Below are 23,359 nucleotides of genomic sequence, written 5' to 3'. Positions count from 1 at the left end.
TATACGTAAACATGATGTAATGAAACAGTGAAATTAATGGCTAATTTTATTCCTATATAGGTCTGTGTTCAATGAAAAGCTCAAAGTTTGCCATATGTCTGCCTCCCTGAACTTAGTCAATTTGAAAAAATATTTGATATTTTGATAGAAGATGATTTTTGTAACCATCTAACACATATGAAAATTATATACATGTTCAAATTTGTGGTCATTATTAATAAGCAGAAACATGAAGGCAAAATGTGTTTCTCAGAGCGCCTTTCATGTCCATCACCATACAACTTAAGACCCACTTCACTGTAACAAAAAATCCATTTAATGTTTCTTTAAACAAAACTGACATTCAAATGTCAATTGCTATTTGTATGGAATAATATACATGTATTTCTTTTTATCTTTGTGTTCCTGGTTGCATTTTGAGTAATTCTTTAACATAAATCAAAACTGGGAAATTTCAATGAGTGTAGTCAAATACTAAAGAAGTCCATTGAGCAATGATATTCGAAGCAATAAAAGAAGCAGCCGATAATGCTATTTTTGATGAAAATGGTCTGAAAAAAGAGAATGTTGGTAATTTAAAAAATGCTTGTGTATTTTTTCGTTACCTTGACCATATTAAGTTGTATTTATTATTTATAATATACTGTACTATGATTTCAAAGATATTGGCTTTTAGGAATAATGATGTGAATCACACACATAAATTAAACTTAGAAAATCAGCAAAGAAACCAGTAAAAATGCAATATTCTTTAGTATGCCTCTTCATCTGTTTCAATTTTAATGAATTATTTTAGTACTGTATTTGAAGGCCTATAAGACGATACTTTTCGACCAGAAAATCTTAGCTTCAAATCAACTTATATATGGATTATGTCATCCAAATCGCTTTATCACATTTTTCGTATGGAAAATACTTTTCCAAGAGTATGAAAAATAATGTGCAAAATATATTTCATTTTGGGGAAGAGATCATATATGAACAAATATAGGATCCCACTGTGAGTATTTTAAACAATTACATGATTGTCAGTATTAAAAATTAACATAAATCAGATGCAACTGCGCTAAAGCAGCATGCACCAGTAATGTACATTATTTGTAATATATGTTGTTTAAATTTAATTACATATATGTGCATTAGAATTTACAAAGAAGATGAATATTCCATCAATTTTCTTCTTGCACCTAATGATCAAATAAAACATATGCTCCAATGAGACAGACAGAGATGTATTCATGATTGTAAATCTGTATTGTTCACTTACCTGATGACTGATTTTACTTGTGTACAAGTGCAGTACCATATTCCATTATCAATTAATACCATTAGCTAAGCGATTCAATCTAATTTTTGTTTCCACTTCCATTATGAAAAGAATCACAGGGCTCTGTAGCAGTATTTACATGCTAATATGCTATGGCTGTATTCGGTCATTCCAAGAGGTCAAGATTAGGCAGACCAGATCAGATTAGACAGGCTACCAATAGTGTGTGTGATGTGATTTGGATTTTTAACACAGCTTTAACAATGTTTCAGTCATATTGCTACGATGTCTGCAACATGACATTTTATAGTGATGTCTAGCACTGGGGCATCATGCCGCAGACGATGTAGAATGATGTTCCACACAGTCACATTATCCTGACACCAGGCTGACCAGTCATAAAACTAACCTCTTATTACTGAACACCAAGTGAGGCAGTTGTTAGAACCCTTTTAATAAGTCTTTGGTATGACTAGGCCGGGGATCGTTTACCGTAATAATATACTGGAGAGTATATGTTCAAGCCCCACCACAGACATTTGTATTTCTTTTTTATCTTTTCTTTTAATACAAGTTTTAATTTAGTTTGCCTTCTGTAATTAATGAATATTCTGCTCAGATTATTTCTTTAATTTTATCTTACATTCTATTTGTTACATGTGTTTGCTAAATGTCATAAAATGTCATCAAAAGTTTGAAATAGGAGTTAAAATAACTCTCAAAGTATTTTCTTTAAAATACTGCAATTTCACCTGGTTACTTACATGTTAATGTGGTCCAAAAGTGCTGGGGGGGGGGCAATGTTAATGGCACAATGTAGACACTGATGGCTACATAATGCCAAGAAAGTGGAAGCAAAGTGCCTTTATTAATTACATGCTGAGACAGATGGACAATGCTGAGACAGATGGCCCAGGCTGTGGCCTGGGAAGGTATACCACCTGAGACAGATGGCCCCGGCTGTGGCCTGGGAAGGTATCCCACCTGAGACAGATGGCCCAGGCTGTGGCCTGGGAAGGTATCTCAACTGCAATCTTCCAATGCTCCACCAACTGAGCAGCTGTGTCCTCTACCACCTACCCACCTCCAAAAGTGAAATGGTGGATCATAAAGTCATCTAAGAGTATCCATGATATATGAGAGAGAGAGAGACAGATAGACAGACAGACAGACAGACAGAGAAGCTATATAAATGACCCAAGCTAGAAAAATATGTGAGTGAAGGTCCTTTTGGGGCATAGATTTAGTACTTTGCCACTGCTCAGTTGCTGCATTTTGAATGTCTTGTATTGTTTTGTTATTTTTGTTTTTTTTTATTTGTACATGTGTGTTGCTTATTTTATTTGTACATGTGTGTTGCTTATGTACATAAACAAGTATGCATTGTGCTGTTCCTTTAAAAAGGAAAACAGATTTCAACAACTCAATGTCATGTCTGAACAGATTCCCAATCAATACACACGAAAAGTATTTTTTATATTTATCAGACCTGAAATTTGCTTATTACCTCGTTTCATAATTAAATTGAACATTAAACAATTTGTGTACTTGTAGTCAAGGTTTGGTTTTATGTTCAATAGTGGGGGGGGGGATTTTCTACTGAACCTGAATATTTTTTTTCCTTTTACCTCAAGATATTTTTTTTCTTCAACTAATACAATGGACGTAATAGGTTCTTTTATGTATAATCATGAGAGCAAGAATTTTTTCGTAAAGTACGTGAGAAGCTGATTTTAAAATGAATTCTAATTGGTCATTTGACAGAAATGATGCTGACAGTGTGATGAAGGCAAGTGGAACACTTGTAACAATCTGTCTACTGTTTTATGTTTATATACCTTTCATTCTTTCTGGAAGCCCATATCCTATAAAATGAGGAACTAGTGCCTCTCCTCTCGTCATCGTCAAAATGCAAATGTCAAAACTGTACCAAACAGAAAAAACAGGTGTGTTGCATGCCATATTAGTACACCTAACAAACTGCACAGACCCTGATCTGCTGGTGCATAATGCACTGGCAGATCAGGGTCTGTGCAGTCTGAAGTTTGATGCATCTTATAAACCAGTATATATGGTAGTAATTTGGCCAAGCGATACCATTTCTGAAAATTTAATTGTCATAAATAACATGATCGTCACAAACAGTACTAAACACATACATTCGGAAAAATGTCCGTGTAGCCAGGTGCCAGATTTATAATCCAAGAAACAGAATAATTGTACGTACCTAAAACCCTTGCATGCAAGACCAAGAACAATTCCTTGTTTGTATCATCACATCCCTGAATTGTTATATATTCCTGTACAAGCTTCTCCTTATGAGCATGGAATTCCAATAAGATATTATGACCTTGACCTGCTAAAAAAAGAAACATTATTTTAACAATTACATACAATAATGAAATTCTGTCCAAATATGATTGGACTTTGGCATTTTTGTTTGTGTATACATACACTCTATGCTTGCCCTCATGTAAAATTCACCTATAAGACTACCCAATATTTCAGGGCTTTTGTCTGATATAACTTTACATGTATTGTAAAGCGTTTTAAGTATTGAATCTTTGAGCTCAAGCTCCTAGCCCCTTTTGTAATTTAGAGTTGAAAACCTCTCAAATTCTTTATTTAAGTTTGTGATGTACATATATATATCCAAATTTCAACTGGTAATGACTTTCTGGTTGAGTGTCATATTCTCCAAAGTTCTAGATTATGGAATCTACCATAAATAGAAGACACAACACTCTCAGAACTCATAAAGAAACAACTCCAAAATATTTTGAAAAATCATACTTATGATTGTTCAATTTCAATGAAATTTGCCATGTATACAGAGATATAAAATATCTGTATATCCTAAGCTATTTTATAATTCTAACCACTTTTAGCATGTAGTTATAGCAGATCATAATTCCTGAAACTTGAGAACAAGTTCAAATTTTGTGCTCAGATAGTTTCATGACTTGCTGTCTATAGTTTGTTAGGACTAATAAGTAAACAAAACAGACCTTTTCCTGCTGGTGCATTATGTGACAGCAGATCAGGGTCTCTGCTGCATGAAGTTGGTCCTGACTATAGGCCAGTATATACATCACAGAGCTATTCCATACATTATTTGAGTAGTGAATTACCAGCTTACATTGGGGGCCCCGAGTGGTCTAAAGCACTCTCTGTTACGGATCACTGCCATCTCACATCTGTCTGCGTGGGTTCAAATCTAGGATTTGGCTAATGTTGGTATGTGAGAAAGCTCGCCAGTAGCTTCTCGTGGGTCGGTGGTTCTTCCCGGGGCTTTCCCGGGTTCTTCCTCCACCATTAATACTGGCCGCCATGCATAGCCTATCATGTGCTGAAATATGGCGTTAAACTCAAGAACAACAACAACCAGCTTATATTATTTTAATAAAACAAAACAGATTTTATAATTGATAATTTTTAAGTTGATCTGCAACAAGTTCAATATGCCATAATGTAATATCCATAAAGCAAACTATAAACAATTAACATAATACTTGCTTTTAAGTTGAGTCAAACTGCAAACAACACAGACCTGACCTGCCATCACATAATGTGCCAGTAGATCAGGGTCCATGTTGTTTGTTTTACTGATGACTCCTAACAAACTGCATAGACACAGCACATTATGTAATGGCAAATAAGGGTGTATGCTGTTTGCAGTTGGATTCAATTTCTAAGCAAGTACATGTGGTATTATTTGGGTAAACTTAAGAATTCGAGAGCTCTAAACAGAAAGATGGCAGTCCCAGGATTCTGTCATTGAAATAATGTTGGATTCTCAGCCCTCAAAACTGAAATTTCAATAATGAAACAAATATATTATCTTTGCAATAACTACACAGCATGCTGTCCATGTTGTTCTGTCATTATTATGTCATGTGACTGACACTGCTTGCTCACTGTGAGAAGTTCTGTATTATCATAAAATAATGAAAATCAAAGGCAACTGACAACTGTGAAAAGTGTGTTTGTCTGTCATGTTACCATTATAATAATTGTCAGTGGCTTTTCTGTGATATTCAAAACTCAGTATGAAGCGAGAAGGAAACAAATTAGAGACTAAAGTTGCAAGAACATATGCTTATAATACCCCATTGCTTTCTCGTTTTGTGGTTCATGGAAATGACAGAATCCAAGATTCACTCAGCGAATCTCTCAGTTTCTTAAGTTTTTTGTTTTCTACATCTGAATTACATCAGAATTAAATCAATTACATACTACCTGTTGACCAATCTCACAAGCATCAGGCTCATTGGTAGTCAATTTAATAATGATCACACTGGAGTTATTATATATAAACAAAATAACTCAATTATATTATATGGAGAAAATGTTGAAAAATCAAAACATCTTTTCAATATTTTCCTGTGTTTTATGATACACTTTGTTACAAACATCATAGATAAGTTTAAGGTACCATCGATTAAAGTGTATGAATGCTGCTTACTGATAAAAGTTGAAAAAGCACACAAAAACTCATCTAATTATTCTATTGACCAAAGCATTAATAAGGCATGGACAATAAATAAATGTGTTTTTAATTTCCTTTTTCACTAAGATTTGTTCTATATGACTTCAGCTGATCCATTTACAATTATTTACTCTTTTTGATAACCTGATACTAAATGAATGGGATCCAATTTTGTTAAATCAGGTCCAACAAAAGATAAGTTCACCAAAAAACCAATTGCAAACTAATAACTCAGTAGTTGGCCTTTTCATGCACCCAAAATACTTATTTCTATGTGTATTTCAGCATCCCAGAGAATCAAAAAAGCTGACCATAATCAATGTACACCAATTACGTCAAAAGCTGGGTTCCCATCACACTGTGTCCTGACTAGAAGAGTTATCTCCCTTTGGCTATGTTGTGCGCTCTTCACTTTGAGTGCATTTTCTCTCCCAACAAGGTTGTGCTAATGAAGTTAAGATCAGCTTTTGAGATTGATTTACCAAAAATTAGCAAATATAACATGCAGGTTATCTAAGTTTTTCCCTACCACACACCACCCCTTGCTGGGTATATATGCATACATATTATACAATTTGATTTTTACTTATGTTACCAACCTGCAGTAATGCAGTAATATTTTAAAAGACTCAATGCCAATTTCAAACAACACACCAAGTTCAAAATATTAAATGAGTCTAATGTTACTTATTCATATTCAGCTTCACTTTTTTAAGTAAAAAGATGATATAATAGCAAGAAGACAAGATAAACATAATAAAATCGGTATCTTCAATTTAATAACTTACTAATTTATGAAGAGCGGCAATGTTGCTGTTTTTACTAAAATCTTAAACTGCCATTGATGGGTCTGATTTGCTGTCGTAGTTGGATTCAGAGCTACCAAAGACAAGCAGGGATCGTCCTGGGCTTCGCCAATGTCGCAAATTGCGATTTTTTTTCCTTATTGACGACAAAAATATCCCATCTGGCGATTTTTTTTGGCGACAGACTTTTTGGTTATTTAATTTGTACATACAATCATGGATTTGGACTGGATAAATTAAAAGGGAGAATGAAAGGAAGCCACAAACTTGACTAAGCAATGCATTGGAATCAATCTGTTACACAAACGATCCTTTGTTCGTATTGACAACCCCATCTTTGGTGTGCATTGTTACATCATAATCTGCTTATGCTGACATCTCGGCTGAGTACTGTATGCTGTTATACAGTCAATCATGCTACCGAACTATACCTACAACTGACCGACTTCTGAAGACGCGAATAGAACAGATACAATTAATTGAATGGCTAATCCTTCTGTTGTTGTTTTTTTTTTTTTTTTTACATATACCAATACAATAGTTTTGCTGAACCTTCATAGAAAACTGATAACCTTTGAAGTACCGACTATTGCGTATAAATACAAAGCAAATGGAAAAAATCTCAATCACAATTATATCTGTCGCCAGTGCAGCATTTTACTCATTGATCTTTTCCTTTTGCCATCAATCCGTGTTATGGCTGCAGAGACTTAAACTCCGCAACAAGAAATAGCAAGAAAAAAACAGTTTTGCATAATTAATAATAATTATTTATTTCTCAAAATACAGGAGTGAAAGAATCCCTAAATTGGGTGTGAATTTATGCTTATATATACGGTCCAATATTGCCAGGTGTTGACTCATGTAAGTTTCATTCGTGGGAATGGAGATCCAAGTTTGCTTGTCGAGAAAATTTATACAGCATTCAGTGATCATTCTTGGGATTTAGGAAGCAATTCACTTCAAGCTTTGTGAAGCTAGCCATAAGGGGGTGAGGGGGGCTGCCAAGAGATAACTGGTGTCACCTGTCAGCACTGTAGACTGTGAACGTGGATTCAGTAAGATGAACCTCATAAAAACTGACATCAGAAATAAACTCTACATTTCATCTCTCGAGAATTTAATGAGAATCAGCATGTACAGATGTGAAAAATTAGACTTTGAAACTGCATTCAACAAGTTGGCAGCCCTAAAATCGCGACGGATCTTCATGTAACACTTTGTAACATTTTGTTAATGCTTATTGTAATTAGAGTATTAACTAACCCATCTTTTGTAATTTTCATTGCCTGTTACATTAATAGACTAAATTAACACTTGAAAAAATGTACACTACTTGTTCTGGCGACACCTTTTGAAAATTGGCGACAAAATATTGAGGTTGGCGATTTTTTTGGCGACAGCTTTTCAAAAGCCAGGACCATCCCTGGACAAGTCAACTTCCAAAAGAATTTCACATTTCCGGAAACAATTGTGAATAGCAGTTCAAACCACCTGGTGACCATTTACAGGTAGATGACTATTTTACTGATTTTGAATTACTGGTAGTGGACAGGTCCTGCATTGAACAATGAGAGCATGTGGTATCATCATGGAATGTTTGAGAGGACTCAAGTTGAGGAAACTAAATATGAATTGACCCTGTTTGGCTAAAATGGCTTTGAATGTGGTACAATGGAAAATAGAAAAGATGATTCACTATACCCTAGTATTTTAAACTATGTTTATAATGAAAAGAAGCCAACACAGATTTTGGTAGTTCATTATTCTCAACCTGTGGGTTAAATATATCTGCTGGTAATCTTTTTTTCTAACACAACAATATAAAAACTGCATGTAATACCTGAATGCATGTTATATTTACTAATTTACAGTAACCCTCAATGTTACGATGTGACGAATTGCCAGGCTGTATGTTTCCAGAAACTTTTAATGTTCTATACAACTTTTATTGACCACTTCACTCCTACATGGCATGCCAAGATTGAAATGTGTATGCTGACAATGAATTTAGGCATATTACTGTAATGTCATATACCAAATTTAGGCATGTTACTGTATTGTCATATACCAAATTTAGGCTTGTTACTGTATTGTCATATACCAAATTTAGGCTTGTTACTGTATTGTCATATACCAAATTTAGGCATGTTACTGTATTGTCATATACCAAATTTAGGCATGTTACTGTATTGTTACATACCAAACTTAGACATGTTACTGTATCGTTACATACCAAATTTAGGCATGTTACTGTATTGTTATATACAAATTTAGGCATATTGCTGTATTGTAATATATACAGCAATTATGGCTATTTGTTTTCTTATACTGCTACATGTACAGGTATGTTAGTATATATTATATTCTCTTTATAAATACTTGTTATATGTGACTCTAGCATGTTAGATATGGTCTCTAAATGCATTCATACAGTATGTGCATGCTTGTTTTATGTTCATAAATACAGCACCCCCTCACTATAAGGCACTTCCAAAAATATCACCATTCTTGTTACAGTGCTACCCAAGTATAAGACCCTTCATTATAACATGGTTCCTATTACAGCAATCCAAAGTATAAGGCCCTTCATTATAACATGGTTCTTGTTACAGCAATCATCCAGTATAAGACCATTCATCATAATATGGTTCTTGTTACAGCACTCCTCCAGTATAAAACCCTTCATTATAGCATGGTTAATGGTACAACAATCCACCATATAAGGCCCAGGGATCGTCCTGGGCTTCGCCAATGTCGCAAATTGCGATTTTTTTTCCTTATTGGCGACAAAAATATCCCATCTGGCGATTTTTTTGGCGACATACTTTTGGGTTATTTAATTTGTACATACAATCATGGATTTGGACTGGATAAATTAAAAGGGAGAACGAAAGGAAGCCACAAACTTCACTAAGCAATGCATTGGAATCAATCTGTTACACAAACGATCCTTTGTTCGTATTGACAACCCCATCTTTACAGTGCATTGTTACATCATAATCTGCTTATGCTGACATCTGAGCTGAGTACTGTATGCTGTGATACAGTCAATCATGCTACCGAACTATACCTACAACTGACCGACTTCTGAAGACGCGAATAGAACAGATACAATTAATTGAATGGCTAATCCTTCTTTTTTTTTTTTCTTTTTTTTACATATACCAATACAGTAGTTTTGCTGAAAATTCATAGAAAACTGATTACCTTTGAAGTACTGACTACTGTGTATAAATACAAAGCAAATGGAAAAAATCTCAATCACAATTATATCTGTCGCCAGTACAGCATTTTACTCGTTGATCTTTTCCTTTTGCCATCAATCCGTGTTACCGCTGCAGACTTAAATTCCGCAAGAAGAAACAGCAAAAAAAAAAAAAAACGGTTTTGCATAATTAATAATAATTATTTATTTCTCAAAATACAAGAGTGAAAGAATCCCTAAATTGGGTGTGAATTTATGCTTATATATACGGTCCAATATTGCCAGGTGTTGACTCATGTAAGTTTCATTTGTGGGAATGGAGATCCTATTTTGCTTGTCCAGAAAATTTATACAGCATTCATTGATCATTCTTGGGATTTAGGAAGCAATTCACTACAACTTTTGTGAAGCTAGCCATAAGGGGGGGGGCTGCTGAGAGACTACTGGTGTCACCTGTCAGCACTGTAGACTGTGAACGTGGATTCAGTAAGATGAACCTCATAAAAACTGACATCAGAAATAAACTCTGCATCTCATCTCTTGAGAATTTAATGAGAATCAGCATGTACAGATGTGAAAATTTAGACTTTGAAACTACATTCAACAAGTGGGCAGCCCTAAAATCGTGATGGATCTTCATGTAACACTTTGTAACATTTTGTTAATGCTTGTTGTAATTAGAGTATTAACTAACCCATCTTTTGTAATTTTCATTGCCTGTTATATTAATAGACTAAATTAACACTTGAAAAAATGTACACTACTTGTTCTGGCGACACTTTTTGAAAATTGGCGACAAAATATTGAGGTTGGCGATTTTTTTGGCGACAGCTTTTTTAAAGCCAGGACCATCCCTGAAGGCCCTTCATTACAAACATGGCTCCTGTCACAGCACACGCCCAGTATAAAGCCCTTCATTATTACATTGTTCCTGTTAGTCTTCCCTTATTATAAGAACCTTCATTATAACATGGTTCCTCTTATAGGCAGGTATGGTCATAGATTTCACTACAGTATATAATACTGAAATTATAATGTATAATTATGTACATTGCACTGATCTTAATTTTTCACCTTTGACAGAAGAAATATGTCTCACTGCCACCCACAGATTGAGCAGATTGAGATTCAAGTACACTGTAATTAAACATTGACCCTTTTTCTAAATAGTGGTTTTTTTTCTCTCAACTTTGTTATATTTACATTTTTATAACCTAAATGGGCACTATATGGACAGCATTGTGTTGATGTGGCATCAAACAATATATCTATATAAGTGTGTGCAATCATAATGTGATTAGGTATCCTCAGGGCCCAAAAATGGACAACTGTCACAATGAAAAAATTTCAAAATCCTACACTCCCAGTTTTCATCATTTACTACTGCAGACATAAACTAATGCAAAAGAGTTAAGCTGAGCGAGTGTGCATCTAGCATTGAACAAGCTTGACAATAAACTTAAAACACAAATATAGTAATTGTCAAAAAATGCAACCCTTCACCAAATTTCATGATTTCAGATACAATATATATGGGGTACAAAAAGATGAGCTAAATGCAAAACCAGAACTGAGAATATACAAAGTCAGCCCCTTAGCCTTCTTCCTTGGGGGTAAGTTTTCTGAAACCCACTCACAACTGACCAAGAGATGCAATGAGACTACACATTACTGGTGTGCCTGCTGATGCGGACACCAACTCCAGGGACAATAAAAATAGCTCCCCTCTACTTGGTAGAGGCAAGATAAAAATGAATGAAAATGTACATACATTTATATGAGAATTTAACTGAAAATTGGTTTCAAAATATAATGCACAACATTTTATATGGCCTGCCAGTACAAATGGATGTAAGCAAAATAGCTGCATTTTACCAGTGCTGAATGGTATATAATTTCCTTTACTGGTGAGCTCTGGACTAACTGACTTTGTTATAAAATATACGACCCAAGTTTGCAGTGAAACTGTCACTTGCTATGGCCAACTGATGTCTACAAAGCATGCAAAAGGAACATGCACAGATTTTTCTTTTCATAGATCATAATCTCTTTGGAATGAAATAAAAACGGTTCGCTAAAGAAAAATATGTTACTGTCCATATCATGGGACGTAGGCATGGTTGTAACTGTTTATTCCACAAACAAACAATTTACATTTACAGAAGTACTTGGAATACACATTTCAGTAAATATCTGAAAGAGGCCATGGCTAAAAAAAATTCTAAATGAGCCAAAATATAATTATTCAGTTAGGTGAAAGTACTGTTAAATGTGTGTGTGTGTGTGTGTGTGTGAGCAAGAGAGAGAGAAAGAGGATAGCATGGGAGAACACTGCATCTGATTAATAGATCCTTGAATCACAAGTTACTTCCCTTAAGGGCTAATTACACATTCATAATAGAGGATTGTCCCATCTGGTTTTATTATCCATGAAAATAAAGAGATTTTAAAACATGGCCAGGGGTTGTAAATATCATATACTGAACGGACAATTACAATCAGTTATTGTATACAGATACAATTCTGATAACTATATTACTTAATTTTAGCTCTTTACATTAAAGAGAAAGACATTTCTCATTCATGGTGAAAGAATAAATGTGCTTAATTCTCATTTTAGTGCATGTGTGTGTGTGTGTGTGTGTCTGTGTACATGTAGGTATAGAGTTTAATGGCACAATTCCACAATGCTGGCTTTAAGTATAGATCCAAAAATATAAAGAAAAAACTGCACAAGATCTCTAGCACATAAATGTTTCCAATCAAACATAATTATGGGGTCGAAAAAAATAAAAAACAGATCTGAAAATAGGTTTTAAAAGCATCTATGCTAAAAACATAACAATCTACAGATTGTTAAATCCTGTGGGCCAATAATTAATACATTCCTACACTATGTCAATATGTAGTACATTCCTACACTGTGTGTCAATATGTAATACATTCCTACAATGTGGGTCAATATGTAATACATTCCTACACTGTGGGTCGAAATGTAATACATTCCTACAATGTGGGTTGATACTCTACTTCTATATAGTATATGTAATACATTACCATCTTCTGTAAAAGAGTATGATTTCATCTTCAGGTGGAGATTCTGCAGTGGATCACTCTTGATTTCTTGACTCAAATCATCCTCTATCTTTAGCTGAATTTCATAGCGTCGATTTATTTGTAAAAATCCCAGGTGAACGTCAATTCTATCTTCAGAATACTTAAGCTGAATTTCTGACTCATGGGCCTTAACTTCAGCTGCTGAAAATCTAACATGACATCCATCAGCTTCATGTGTGCCTGAAGGTCAAAGTTAAAATGTTCTTAGAAAAATGAAGAAAATAAGGACCCACTGCACAAACAGTGTCCAAGCTAAGCAACCAAAAATTTCAGCTCTTTGAAGTATAAGCATCCATAATAGAAAGGTCTATAAGGGATATCTGTGAGGTATATCGGATCCATGGCCAAGTGGATTTGAGATTTGGACTACATGGGATATCTGTGAGGTATGTCGGGTCCATGGCCAAGTGGATTTGAGGTTTGGACTACAGGGGATATCTGTGAGGTATGTCAGGTCCATGGCCAACATGGCCAAGTGGGTTAGAGTTTTCCCCTATGAAAATGTCATGAATAATTCTTGAATTATCCATGAATTGTTCTAGAACATTAAATGGCTGAATTTTCAAGAACGTCGGTCTCAGGTTTAGTCTAAAAGGACTATCAGGTCCATGGTGAACAGCGGTTAGAGGTTTTATCTATAAGGACTATCTGTAAATCTGGGTTTTGTAAGTAACGTATTTGCCAGCCTATAGACGATACTTTTTTACCACAAAATCTTAGCTTCGTCTTATACTCTGAATTGACTTATATGTGGATTTTGTCATCCAAATCACTTTATTGTATGTCACATAACTTTTTGTACAGAAAAAATTCTCTAAAAGTACGCAAAAATACTGAGTACAAACATTTCGTTTTGGGGAAGAGATTGTGTATAAAAAATACAGGACTCCACATTGAGGATCTGAAACAATTACATGATCGTCAGTATTAAAATTAACTTAGATGTAACTGCGTTAAAGCAGCATGCATTAGTAATGTACATTGTTTGTAACGTATGTTGTTTTAATTTGACACAGGTGGATTAGACTTGAAAAGTTAGAAGTTAAAAAAGAATTCCCACAATTTTCTTACTACACGTTATGATCAAATAAAAACTATGCCCCATTATGAGAGAGAGAGAGAGAGATGTATTTACGGATGAATGGATGGATGGATGTACGGTAATCTTTTATTGTGGCTTACTTGACGACTGTGATCATACTCATGTACAAAAGTGCAGTACCATATTCCCTGATCAAGTAATACCACTAGGTAAGTAATTCCTTCTAGTTATAGTTATCACTTCCATCATCCACATGGCTTTGTAGTGGTATGTACATGCTTATTAAATGTGCTACTGCTGTTGTCAGATTTTCCAAAGTTAACACCTGTCTGAGGTCAAGATTTGGCAGACCAGATCAGATTAGTGAGGCTACCAATAGGGAAATGAGGCTAACCATGGGTATTATGAATATGGTACCATATAATTAAAGGAAAGGGTATGGTATGTATTTTTATAGTTTACATTTACTTTTAAATTTATAAATTTTTTCTCTCTCACACACAAGCTTCAGCTAAATGAGATCAATAAGGTGATGAAAAAACCCAAAAGACCTCGAATCTCTCTCTCTCATATGTATTTCGGGTCATATTTTATTTTGATCATGAGTGCAAGAAGAAAATTGTCAAGGAATAAATATGCACCTCTCTGTATCTCTCCCCCCCCCAAAAAAAATGTGGACAAAACATTTTAGCATCAGTGATGCAATTTCCCTATTGCTTGTAATCGGAAATAGCATACATTGATTGATACTTTTAGTACTTATGAAACCAGAAGTTATTATAGTTTAATTCCACACAGCATCGCAAATTTTATCCTATGTGTAACTCGATAAATTGTCAGGTCAGCATCACTGTATGTAGCTAAAAGTACATAATACATTTAAAATACTCCTTGTGAAACAAATTAGGTACATTTAGCTACATTTATTGATCCAGACCGGAAAGGTTACTGAGTTACAGATCGGATAAAATTCGGATGCTGTGAGGAACAAAGTGAAAAAGATGAAGCCGAGTTATTGATCTGGTCTTGTCTTATACTCAGTATCGACTTATATATGGATGAAGGATGGAAAATTTGCCAAATTTGCTCATTCAACTTATATTCCGCATCGATTTTTATAGGCTGGCAAATATGGTACAAGCCCACATAGCGGTTGCTTTTTCCCCATGCTATACTAAAAAACTGAGCAAAAAAGACAACAAAACAACAACAACCACAATCACCACCATCCCTGGTTTTTATACAGTGTGTGATTAGGACTGTGTGTGAATCATTGTTGTGCAACCATTTTATTCATGAGCCCACTTTATATGTGTGTGTGATTAGGATTTTTAACGTAGCTTTAACAACTTTTCAGTCATATCGCTACGATGTCTGCAGTGTGGCAGTTTATAGTGATGTCCAGCACTGCAGACATGTAGCATCATGTCCCACCCAGTCACTTTATCCTGACACCAGGCCAACCAGTCCTAATACTAACCTCTTAATGCTGAGCGCCAAGCGAGGCAACTGTCAGTACCATTTTTTTAAGTCTTTGGTATGACTCGGCTGATGATTGAACCCACAACCTCCTGCATCTGAGAAAGATGCTCTAACCACTAGGCCACTGGAGTGGTGGTCTTTATACACATGCAGATCCAATAAAAAATTCTGATCTTATTAAAACTGTTTCATAAACACAATGTATGTCAAACTGAAAATATGGAACCTTTTCACAAAACTTTATAAATCCTTAAAATCAAATCTTAATTACCATATCTACTTCTCTAAGAATGGTCTAAGTTTGTCTGATTTTTAAAGAAAACATTATGCAATGGTTTGTTGCAGACTTTACTGGATGATTAATTCAAACACCATAGGAAGCTTCTTTTGAGCTAGACAGTGTGATAAGCTAGACAGTGTGATCTCCCCACCATCAGTCTGCTGATAATGCAAAATCGAGCACTGGGTATTTTGAGATGATGCCAAAAAATATCAGGTACTTTGAAATGATGCCAGAATGAAGCATTGGATATTTTAAGATGATGTCAAAAATTATGAGATTATGTCATAATATAGCATTGGGTATTTAAAGATGATGATGACAAAACTGAGCATTGGGTATTTGAATTTTAGCGGACACTAGACAAACTTTTTAAAGTTATGCAGCTTATTTCTTTGATGCAGTCAGACATTCAACATCGGTGGACTATATTTTATTAAACATGCTAATATTATTAATCCTTCATCATTTCTGCATGGATTAAATATGGGCCATTCTATAGAATTGGGGGTGGGGGTGCATCCAGTTTATGTATGCGGGGGGGGGGGGTGTAAAAATGTATGTATGTATGCATGTAATGTATGTATGTGCCTGCATGTATTCTCTTGTACTGATGCATACCACTGTAAACAATACTGATAATGTTCATGCTAAAAATAATCTTATTAGAAGTTGTAACTACTAACATATGTAAAATTATGCATATATGTATGTACATTACATGTATGTGTGTATGTCTGCTATTCAATAACATTAATGTAAATATTATTAAATATTGCTGAAAATACTGCTAATAATAACAATAATAATTATTATTTTGCACACACTGATATCTTAGAATTGTTACTTTTTAAAAGTTATTTATCCTTATCTCGGTTTCTGACATGCTCTCTCTCTTTCTCTCTCTATCAACTCAAATTCTGCTGTGATGGCCCAACCTAGCCACAGCACCATCCCAAGCTTTAGTCAGTTCCTAGTGATATAGTCCTTGTTAGAAAATAAGACATCGACCCTGATATTTATGTTCTGGGGTTGAGGTTGTACTGACAAAATAATGACAGCGTGTAACGTGTTCCAATGTTGATTGCCATCAGAACAAAAAGTCAAATTTTCAGGAATATCTCACATACTTGGCAGTCCATAGTGATGCTTTTCTACAAATTAAAGTCGTAATGTTTTAGTCTCACATTTCAGTCACTGGAATGCAATGGAAGCTGGGAATACAGAATTTGGTTAAAAGGAATTCTTAATATGATTTTGGCATTCCCAGCTTCCATCACATTCCATGCAACTGAAATATAGGCCAACAGAACTTGAAAACAGGTTAATTTACTTGTGTGAGAATTTGAATTTATTAGAAGAAAAAAAACTGAGCAAGTGAAGTCCAACTAAAACATTATGACTTTAATTTGCATAAAAGCATTGATATGGGCTTCCAAGTGTGAGATATTGTTGAAAATTTTACTTTTCATTATGATGTTGGTCTACATCAAAACATGCCACACAGTGCCATTAAACAGACAATAAGACCTCAAATCCCAAAACATAAAGATCTGGGTCAATATCTTACATTGTAGGACTACCCATAATGTGTGCTGAAACTGCCAAGCAAGTGGTGGTGGATAGAGAATCATCTGAGGCAGTCAATGTAGACTCTGGTGTCCATCAGGGAACCATACTAGGATAACTCCTTTTCCTTTGCCATATTAATCACTTTCCAGACTGTGTGAAATCTCAGGTCAGGCTGTTTGCAGATGACTGTCTCCTTTACAGAACAATTCAAAACCAGAGTGACCATCATAGAGATGATCTCACAGCCCTCGAAAAATGGACATCTGATTGGGGTATGAATTTCAATAACCACTAAATGTTAACTCATGTGTATGACCAGTAAAACAGCAAAATCATCTCACTTCTACACCTTAAATAACCGCATACTACAACATGTCAGTGAAAACTCTATCTTGGACTAACACTATCTGAGGACATCACATGGGAATTGCATATTATCAAACTGACCAAATAGCAAACATTACAATAACATTTCTAAAATGAAACCTCAGACACTGTCTGCAGACATGTAGGTAAACTACCTATCTAGATAGCACTAGTCAGAGCCATGTTAGAATATAGTTGTGTTGTCTGGGATCCGTACTACATTAAGGATATTGAAAGAATCAAGAAGGTTCATTACCAAGCAGCAAGATTTATATCTGGTGATTACAAAATCAGAGAAGCAGGATGCATTACCAAAATGTTAACTGACCTGAGTCTATCAACACTCCAAGACAGGCTTAGTACGAATTGTTTTACATATCTCTGTAAAGTAGTCGAGGGGTTATTGCCAGCTCTCTCACCAAATATATTTTTAAAACCATTAAGAAATAAACACGAGATTAAAGCCAAATCTTTTCCAAATTTTAAAAGTATAAACATTGCAGAAATACTAGTATCAGAAAATAGTACAATAGCAGAACAATTTAGAAATTCTTTCTTCATAAAAACAATGGTGGACTGGAATCTACTGAGTGACTGTTGTGTGCGCCCAATCAGTGGGAAGCTTCAAGACAACTCTTGAACAATACTGCAGAATTTCTAGTTGGCTCTCTCTTTTCTGGTGAATTTATGCTGTAACTGGCCTAGTCCTACAATGTAAGACATAGCACACGGTGGTTTTGTTTTATTGCTATGTCTTACTATCCAAATAACAGCCTTGTATAGCGTGTTCCAATGTTATTGACATCAGAACAAGTAATCAAAAGTTTCAGGAATATCTCACATTTGGCAGCATATATCAACACTCTTTCACTAATTTATGTGTAATTAATATACTTATTGTGCTGTCTTTATCCTGGCAGAATGAAAATATGACACTAGCAAATGGACGCATTTTCATGCGCCGCTGACATACATCTGAAATTGGTGCAATGCAACAGTAGTTGAGGTGTGCCAAAGTATGTTTAAGTAGGTTCATGTGGCAGATATGTTTCTTGAACGAAACAAAACACTGCTTTACAGTTCCAATAGGCATAATATACTTTTATTCATTTCGTTAAAGAATAATATGTCAACATAACCCAATTTCGGCATTCCCGGCTTTCATCGCTTTCCAGTCAACTGAAATGTAGGCCAACGAAACTTGAAAACAGGTCCATTTCTTTTGTGAGAATTTTAATTTAGTAGAGAAAAGACATCAGAGTAAGTAAAGTTTGACTAAAACATTATAACTTTACTTTGCAGAAAAGCGTCGTTATTTTAATTGACAGTTGTGTGAGACATTCCTGAAAATTTGACCTTCATTACCATCTTAGTCGACATCAAAACACTACATAGCGCTGTTAGTTAGGCAGTAAGACCCTGACGCCCAAAACATAAATATCAGCGTCAAGGTCTTACATGTAGGACTATAACTGGCCCTGCACTGTACATATCCGATTCAGATTCAGCCTGAAACTGCAAGCATTCCCCAAGGGATATGGATGCACGATGATCGAAACAAAGTGAATAATCGCCTTATAAAATTATGCGTAAAAATATTTTCTGAATTTACAGCCATTAATGAAACAGTCGATACTGAAGGAGTACATGACCCGTATAGTTGTACTTTTCTACTCCTTTTCGAACTGGACCGCCGTCATTATTGATTATAAGATGCATAAAATAGGCAAAACATACACAGTTTAACATATTTTGAAGGGATAAATCAAATAAAACAGTATCAATGACTTTAAATGATACCTGATGCACTCATTCTTTGACCTGTGTCGATTAAAGTCTAATGGTTCAATGCAGTGTGGTTACATCCATTAACGTTGCCATTACTTTCGATTCACTTGACTGGAACTGTCCATCACGAAATTGTTTACATTGTTATCAGAAAAAAACTGCAAACCAGTCAGCAAGCAAGGTTTTCTTTAAAGCCCGGAACAAAAGTATAGTACCGATGATAAATTTGACATCAGATTAAAAATAAAAATAGAAAATACAAATATTGTCTTTTCTTAACTCTTACTAAAATAATGCATCTTTTAACACATGTCTGCGACACAGATAGGTAGCGATATTGATCTATAATTGGAAACTTCATGTTAATCACTATTACTTTTACAGGAATGGGAAAAATATGCACTAATTTTCATTTATCTAGAAAATTATATTCTTTCAACGACATATTAAAATGAATTTATTGCGGTACTTCAATTATTGGTGTCTTTAAGCACTATGTGACTTACGCGGTCAGGCCCAGTATTTTCCTGACAGGAACGGATTTTAATATCTATAATTTCTTTTTCAGCGTAAGTTTAATGTCATGACAGCTAAAATTCAAATCGCTCAGGCGTTTAGCAGTTAGTATATCAGAAACATAAACCATTTCTAATAGGATCTTTTGAAATCATTAAGCTTTAAACTATCCATACGGATTGCAGAATTTAAAAGCCATTCACTATAACATAAACGTGAGATATATTCAGCTAGGCTTTCTAAATAATCAAGTTCTTCCCAGATATTCCTTAAATTTAATTGAAGTAAATCACCACACAAAGTAGGTACGAGGAAGATCAATAAAAAGAATGGAATATCCTAGAGGAGTGGCAATATACCAACTGCACATAACTGCTTAAATCATATTTCAAGAAATTTTTGTAACATTCATTATCATACATGTACCACACAAAAAAAAAAAAAACACAAGAAAACAAAACAAAAAACAAAGAAAGAAAAGACACCAAAACAACAGCAACAACAAAGAACAAGGACAAATTGTTCAATATGTTGATGTAAATTCTGTACTGCGTTGTGGAGCTGTCGATAATCATCAGGAATTGTATTATGTTGTGGCTGTTCTCGGTTTGGAGCATTAGATAGCATTAGGTATGATACCTAGAAATGGAAAAAATTACACACACACACACAGACAGACAGACAGACAGACAGATAGATAGATAGATAGATAGATAGATAGATAGATAGATAGATAGATAGATAGATAAATAGGTTGTCGTCGTCGAGTCGACGAGGATCACTCAAGTCATCCGAGGGTTGGAGGGGCTGGTTCTGTTCTGTACGTGCGCAGGTGGCTAATGAGGCAAATCCTTGCACGGAATGTTCGTTTCCATAAGGGACAAGGGATGAGTGGGACATCTCCAGGAGGATTGATGGCACGCGATTTGCTGGCTTTCCTCTTCAGCTCTGCAGCTGCTGTCCAGTTAGATTCGCACAACTTGGAGCCTTTGTGCGCGGAGGAACGCCAAGTGACTCGATCGCTTGCTGTTCGCTCCGTGAAGTCAGTGTTTATGTTGAAGGCTTTAAATGCAGTTTTCAGATTGTCTCTGAAGCGTTTATTCTGACCTCCGTGGGATCGCTGTCCTTGCTGTAGCTCGCCATTAAAGAGTCTCTTACGCAGCCGGTGGTCTGGCATGAGTACAACATGTCCCGCCCAGAGTAGCTAAGACTGCATCAGGATGGTGTGGATGTTTGAGAGATCTGCTTGGGCGAGTATCTCAGTGTCTGGAACCTTGTCCTGCCACTTGATGCTGGGGATTTTCCTGAGTTTTGTGGTGTGAAAGTGGTTCAGCTTCCTGGCATGGCGTTGGTACACCGTTCATGTTTCGCATGAGTAAAGCAGTGTGGGGAGTACAACTGCTCTGTAGACTTTTAGTTTGGTCTGGATGCTGACGCATCTTCTATTCCAGACGTTGGCATACAGTCTGCCGAAACTTACGCTGGCTCTGGCATTGCGAGGGTTTACCTCGTCGTCAGTAGTGACGCTCTGTAACAGTGTACTGCCAATGTAGGTGAAGCGGTTCACTACGTTCAGTTTTTGGCCTTTGACGGTCATGTTGGGCTCAACGTAGGGCTTTCCAGGGGCCGGCTTATGCAGGACTTCAGTCTTCTTTGTACTGATGGTTAGAACGAAGCTTGTGCAGAAGCTAGAGAACTTGTCAAAGCTGCATTGCATGTCGGCTTCTTAGCCAGCGTTGAGGATACAGTCATCATCAAATAAGAATTACTTGATGGTGTCTGTCATAACTTTGGTTTTCGCTCGAGGCCTCGTGGGGTTGACCAGTTTTCCATATGTACGGTACCTTGATTCCGATTCCATCATCTCTATCTATTAAAGCATTAGTCAGAATGGCGGAGAACAATAGACTGAACAGTGTTGGTGCCAGAAGCAGGGGCTTTGCCACTGGAGAGCAGACATATCGCTTTCTGTGTCTCGATCAAGGTTGGAGGGTCATTCAGTGCTTCGTTGATGGGTAACTGGGGGAGACCACTGATGGCTTCACCGTTGATGGCTGAAGGGCGATTAAGGACGCTGTCAAAGTGATTAGCCTATTGAAGAATATTCTCTTTGTCAGAGATTAACCTGTTCCGGTCTGCGCTGAGAAGGAGGTGATGATCCAAAGGATGTAGGTCCATACACTTTTTCATTGCGTTGTAGAAGTTCTTCATGTCATGCCTGTCTACGTAGCACTGGATTGCTCAGCCATGTGCCTCGCATCTGACGGTAGAGTTCTACGTATATTGTTGTACGCGTCTTTCCTGGAGGTGGATTTGGGGTTGTTTAGGTAGGTTTGAAAGAGGCGGTGTTTCTCATCCAGCAGCTACTTGACCTCGTCGCAGTTCTCATCATACCAGTCTTGGTGCTTTCTGGTTGTGGGTCCTAGGATTTCCGAAGCTGTGCAGTAGACCAGTTCTCTGAATGCCGCACAGTCGGTCTCCACATTCTGATTGTCCAGTGGGGTGGATTTAAGACGTTCTTCCAAGGCATCCACGAGAGACTGTTTGGTACTGGTGCGTTTCAGCTTGGTGACGCTTAGTCATTAAGGAGACTTCGTTCACTGTGGGCGTCTTTTAGGCTGAATGTGGGTGTTGAGCTTGGTGATGATGAGGCGGAGGTATACAAGCAGTCGGCACCGCACAAGGACTTGGTCACATGCACATCCTTCCTGTCTCTCTTCCTGACATTGACGTAATTGATGAGATGCCAGTGCTTAGGGCGAGGGTGCATCCATGACGTCTGGTTACGGGTAGTGAGGAGAAAAACTGTATTGGTGATCAGCATTTTATGCTCAGCGCATGTCTGGAGCAAAATGAGACCGTTGCTATTACAGTTGCCCACTCCGTGCTTTCCTAACACTCCATCCCAGGCAACGTGATCACAGCCTACTCATGCACTGAAGTCGCCAAGAATGACGAGCATATCTACCATTGGAACGTCAGCAATGACGGAGTGAAGATCCTCATATAATCTGACCTTTACTTCATTCGGGTTGATGAAATGGGATAGGTGGATAACAAGAGTGACTTGCGCGGTGACTTTGTTTTAAGTGAGGAAGAGTTGTGCAATTCGTCGACCTCTCTCGCCAAAAGCCATCTGAGTTCATCAGCATGACAAAGTTGAGACGGCCGGAGACGGAGTTGAGTGCAGTGGATGACCAGGACGTCCTACGTGTCTCCTCGAGCTCTTTAAGCGCTCTTTGGCGCCTTGCTTGGAGTCGCCTTTCTGCCCGTTGACCAGCTGGTGTTTGCTTCGAGCAGGCTGCCGGATCCAGTCTTCACATGCTAGGTAGACAAAGCATAACTCGCCAGTCGAGACATTTTTCCGTTATATGGCCACTGCGCACGCCACAGCTTCTTGGAATCACAAGTGAGAGCTGAGTGCCA

The 23,359-nt window shown here is 36.5% G+C and overlaps 2 protein-coding genes across 3 annotated transcripts in view; both read right to left on the bottom strand.

Annotated features, from left to right (window-relative positions):
• Positions 1-19,535, bottom strand: part of LOC149795253 (adipose-secreted signaling protein-like) — a 29,243-nt gene extending 9,708 nt beyond the window's left edge. The window contains exons 1-3 of one of the 2 annotated variants that reach the window (XM_089964977.1): positions 19,430-19,535; positions 12,828-13,067; positions 3,495-3,626 (exon numbers count right to left, since the gene is read on the bottom strand). In XM_089964977.1, coding sequence (XP_089821103.1) covers positions 3,495-3,626; positions 12,828-13,067; positions 19,430-19,442 — 385 coding nt within the window. In that variant the 5' untranslated portion in view covers positions 19,443-19,535. The remainder of the gene's footprint in view (positions 1-3,494; positions 3,627-12,827; positions 13,068-19,429) is intronic. The other variant, XM_089964978.1, reaches the window with a different exon arrangement.
• Positions 19,536-21,293: 1,758 nt separating this feature from the next.
• Positions 21,294-21,650, bottom strand: LOC149795252 (uncharacterized). Its single transcript, XM_089963770.1, has one exon. The coding sequence runs from the start codon at positions 21,648-21,650 to the stop codon at positions 21,294-21,296; it is 357 nt and encodes a 118-aa protein (XP_089819896.1).
• Between the last annotated feature and the right edge of the window lie 1,709 nt (positions 21,651-23,359).

The sequence above is a fragment of the Sinohyriopsis cumingii genome, chromosome 7, assembly GCF_028554795.1.
Source record: "Sinohyriopsis cumingii isolate HCF-2022 chromosome 7, ASM2855479v2, whole genome shotgun sequence".
In the NCBI taxonomy this organism is placed as follows: Eukaryota; Metazoa; Mollusca; class Bivalvia; order Unionida; family Unionidae; genus Sinohyriopsis; species Sinohyriopsis cumingii.
Note: the sequence above shows the minus strand (reverse complement) of the source record. Positions and strands in the feature narration are given on the sequence as shown.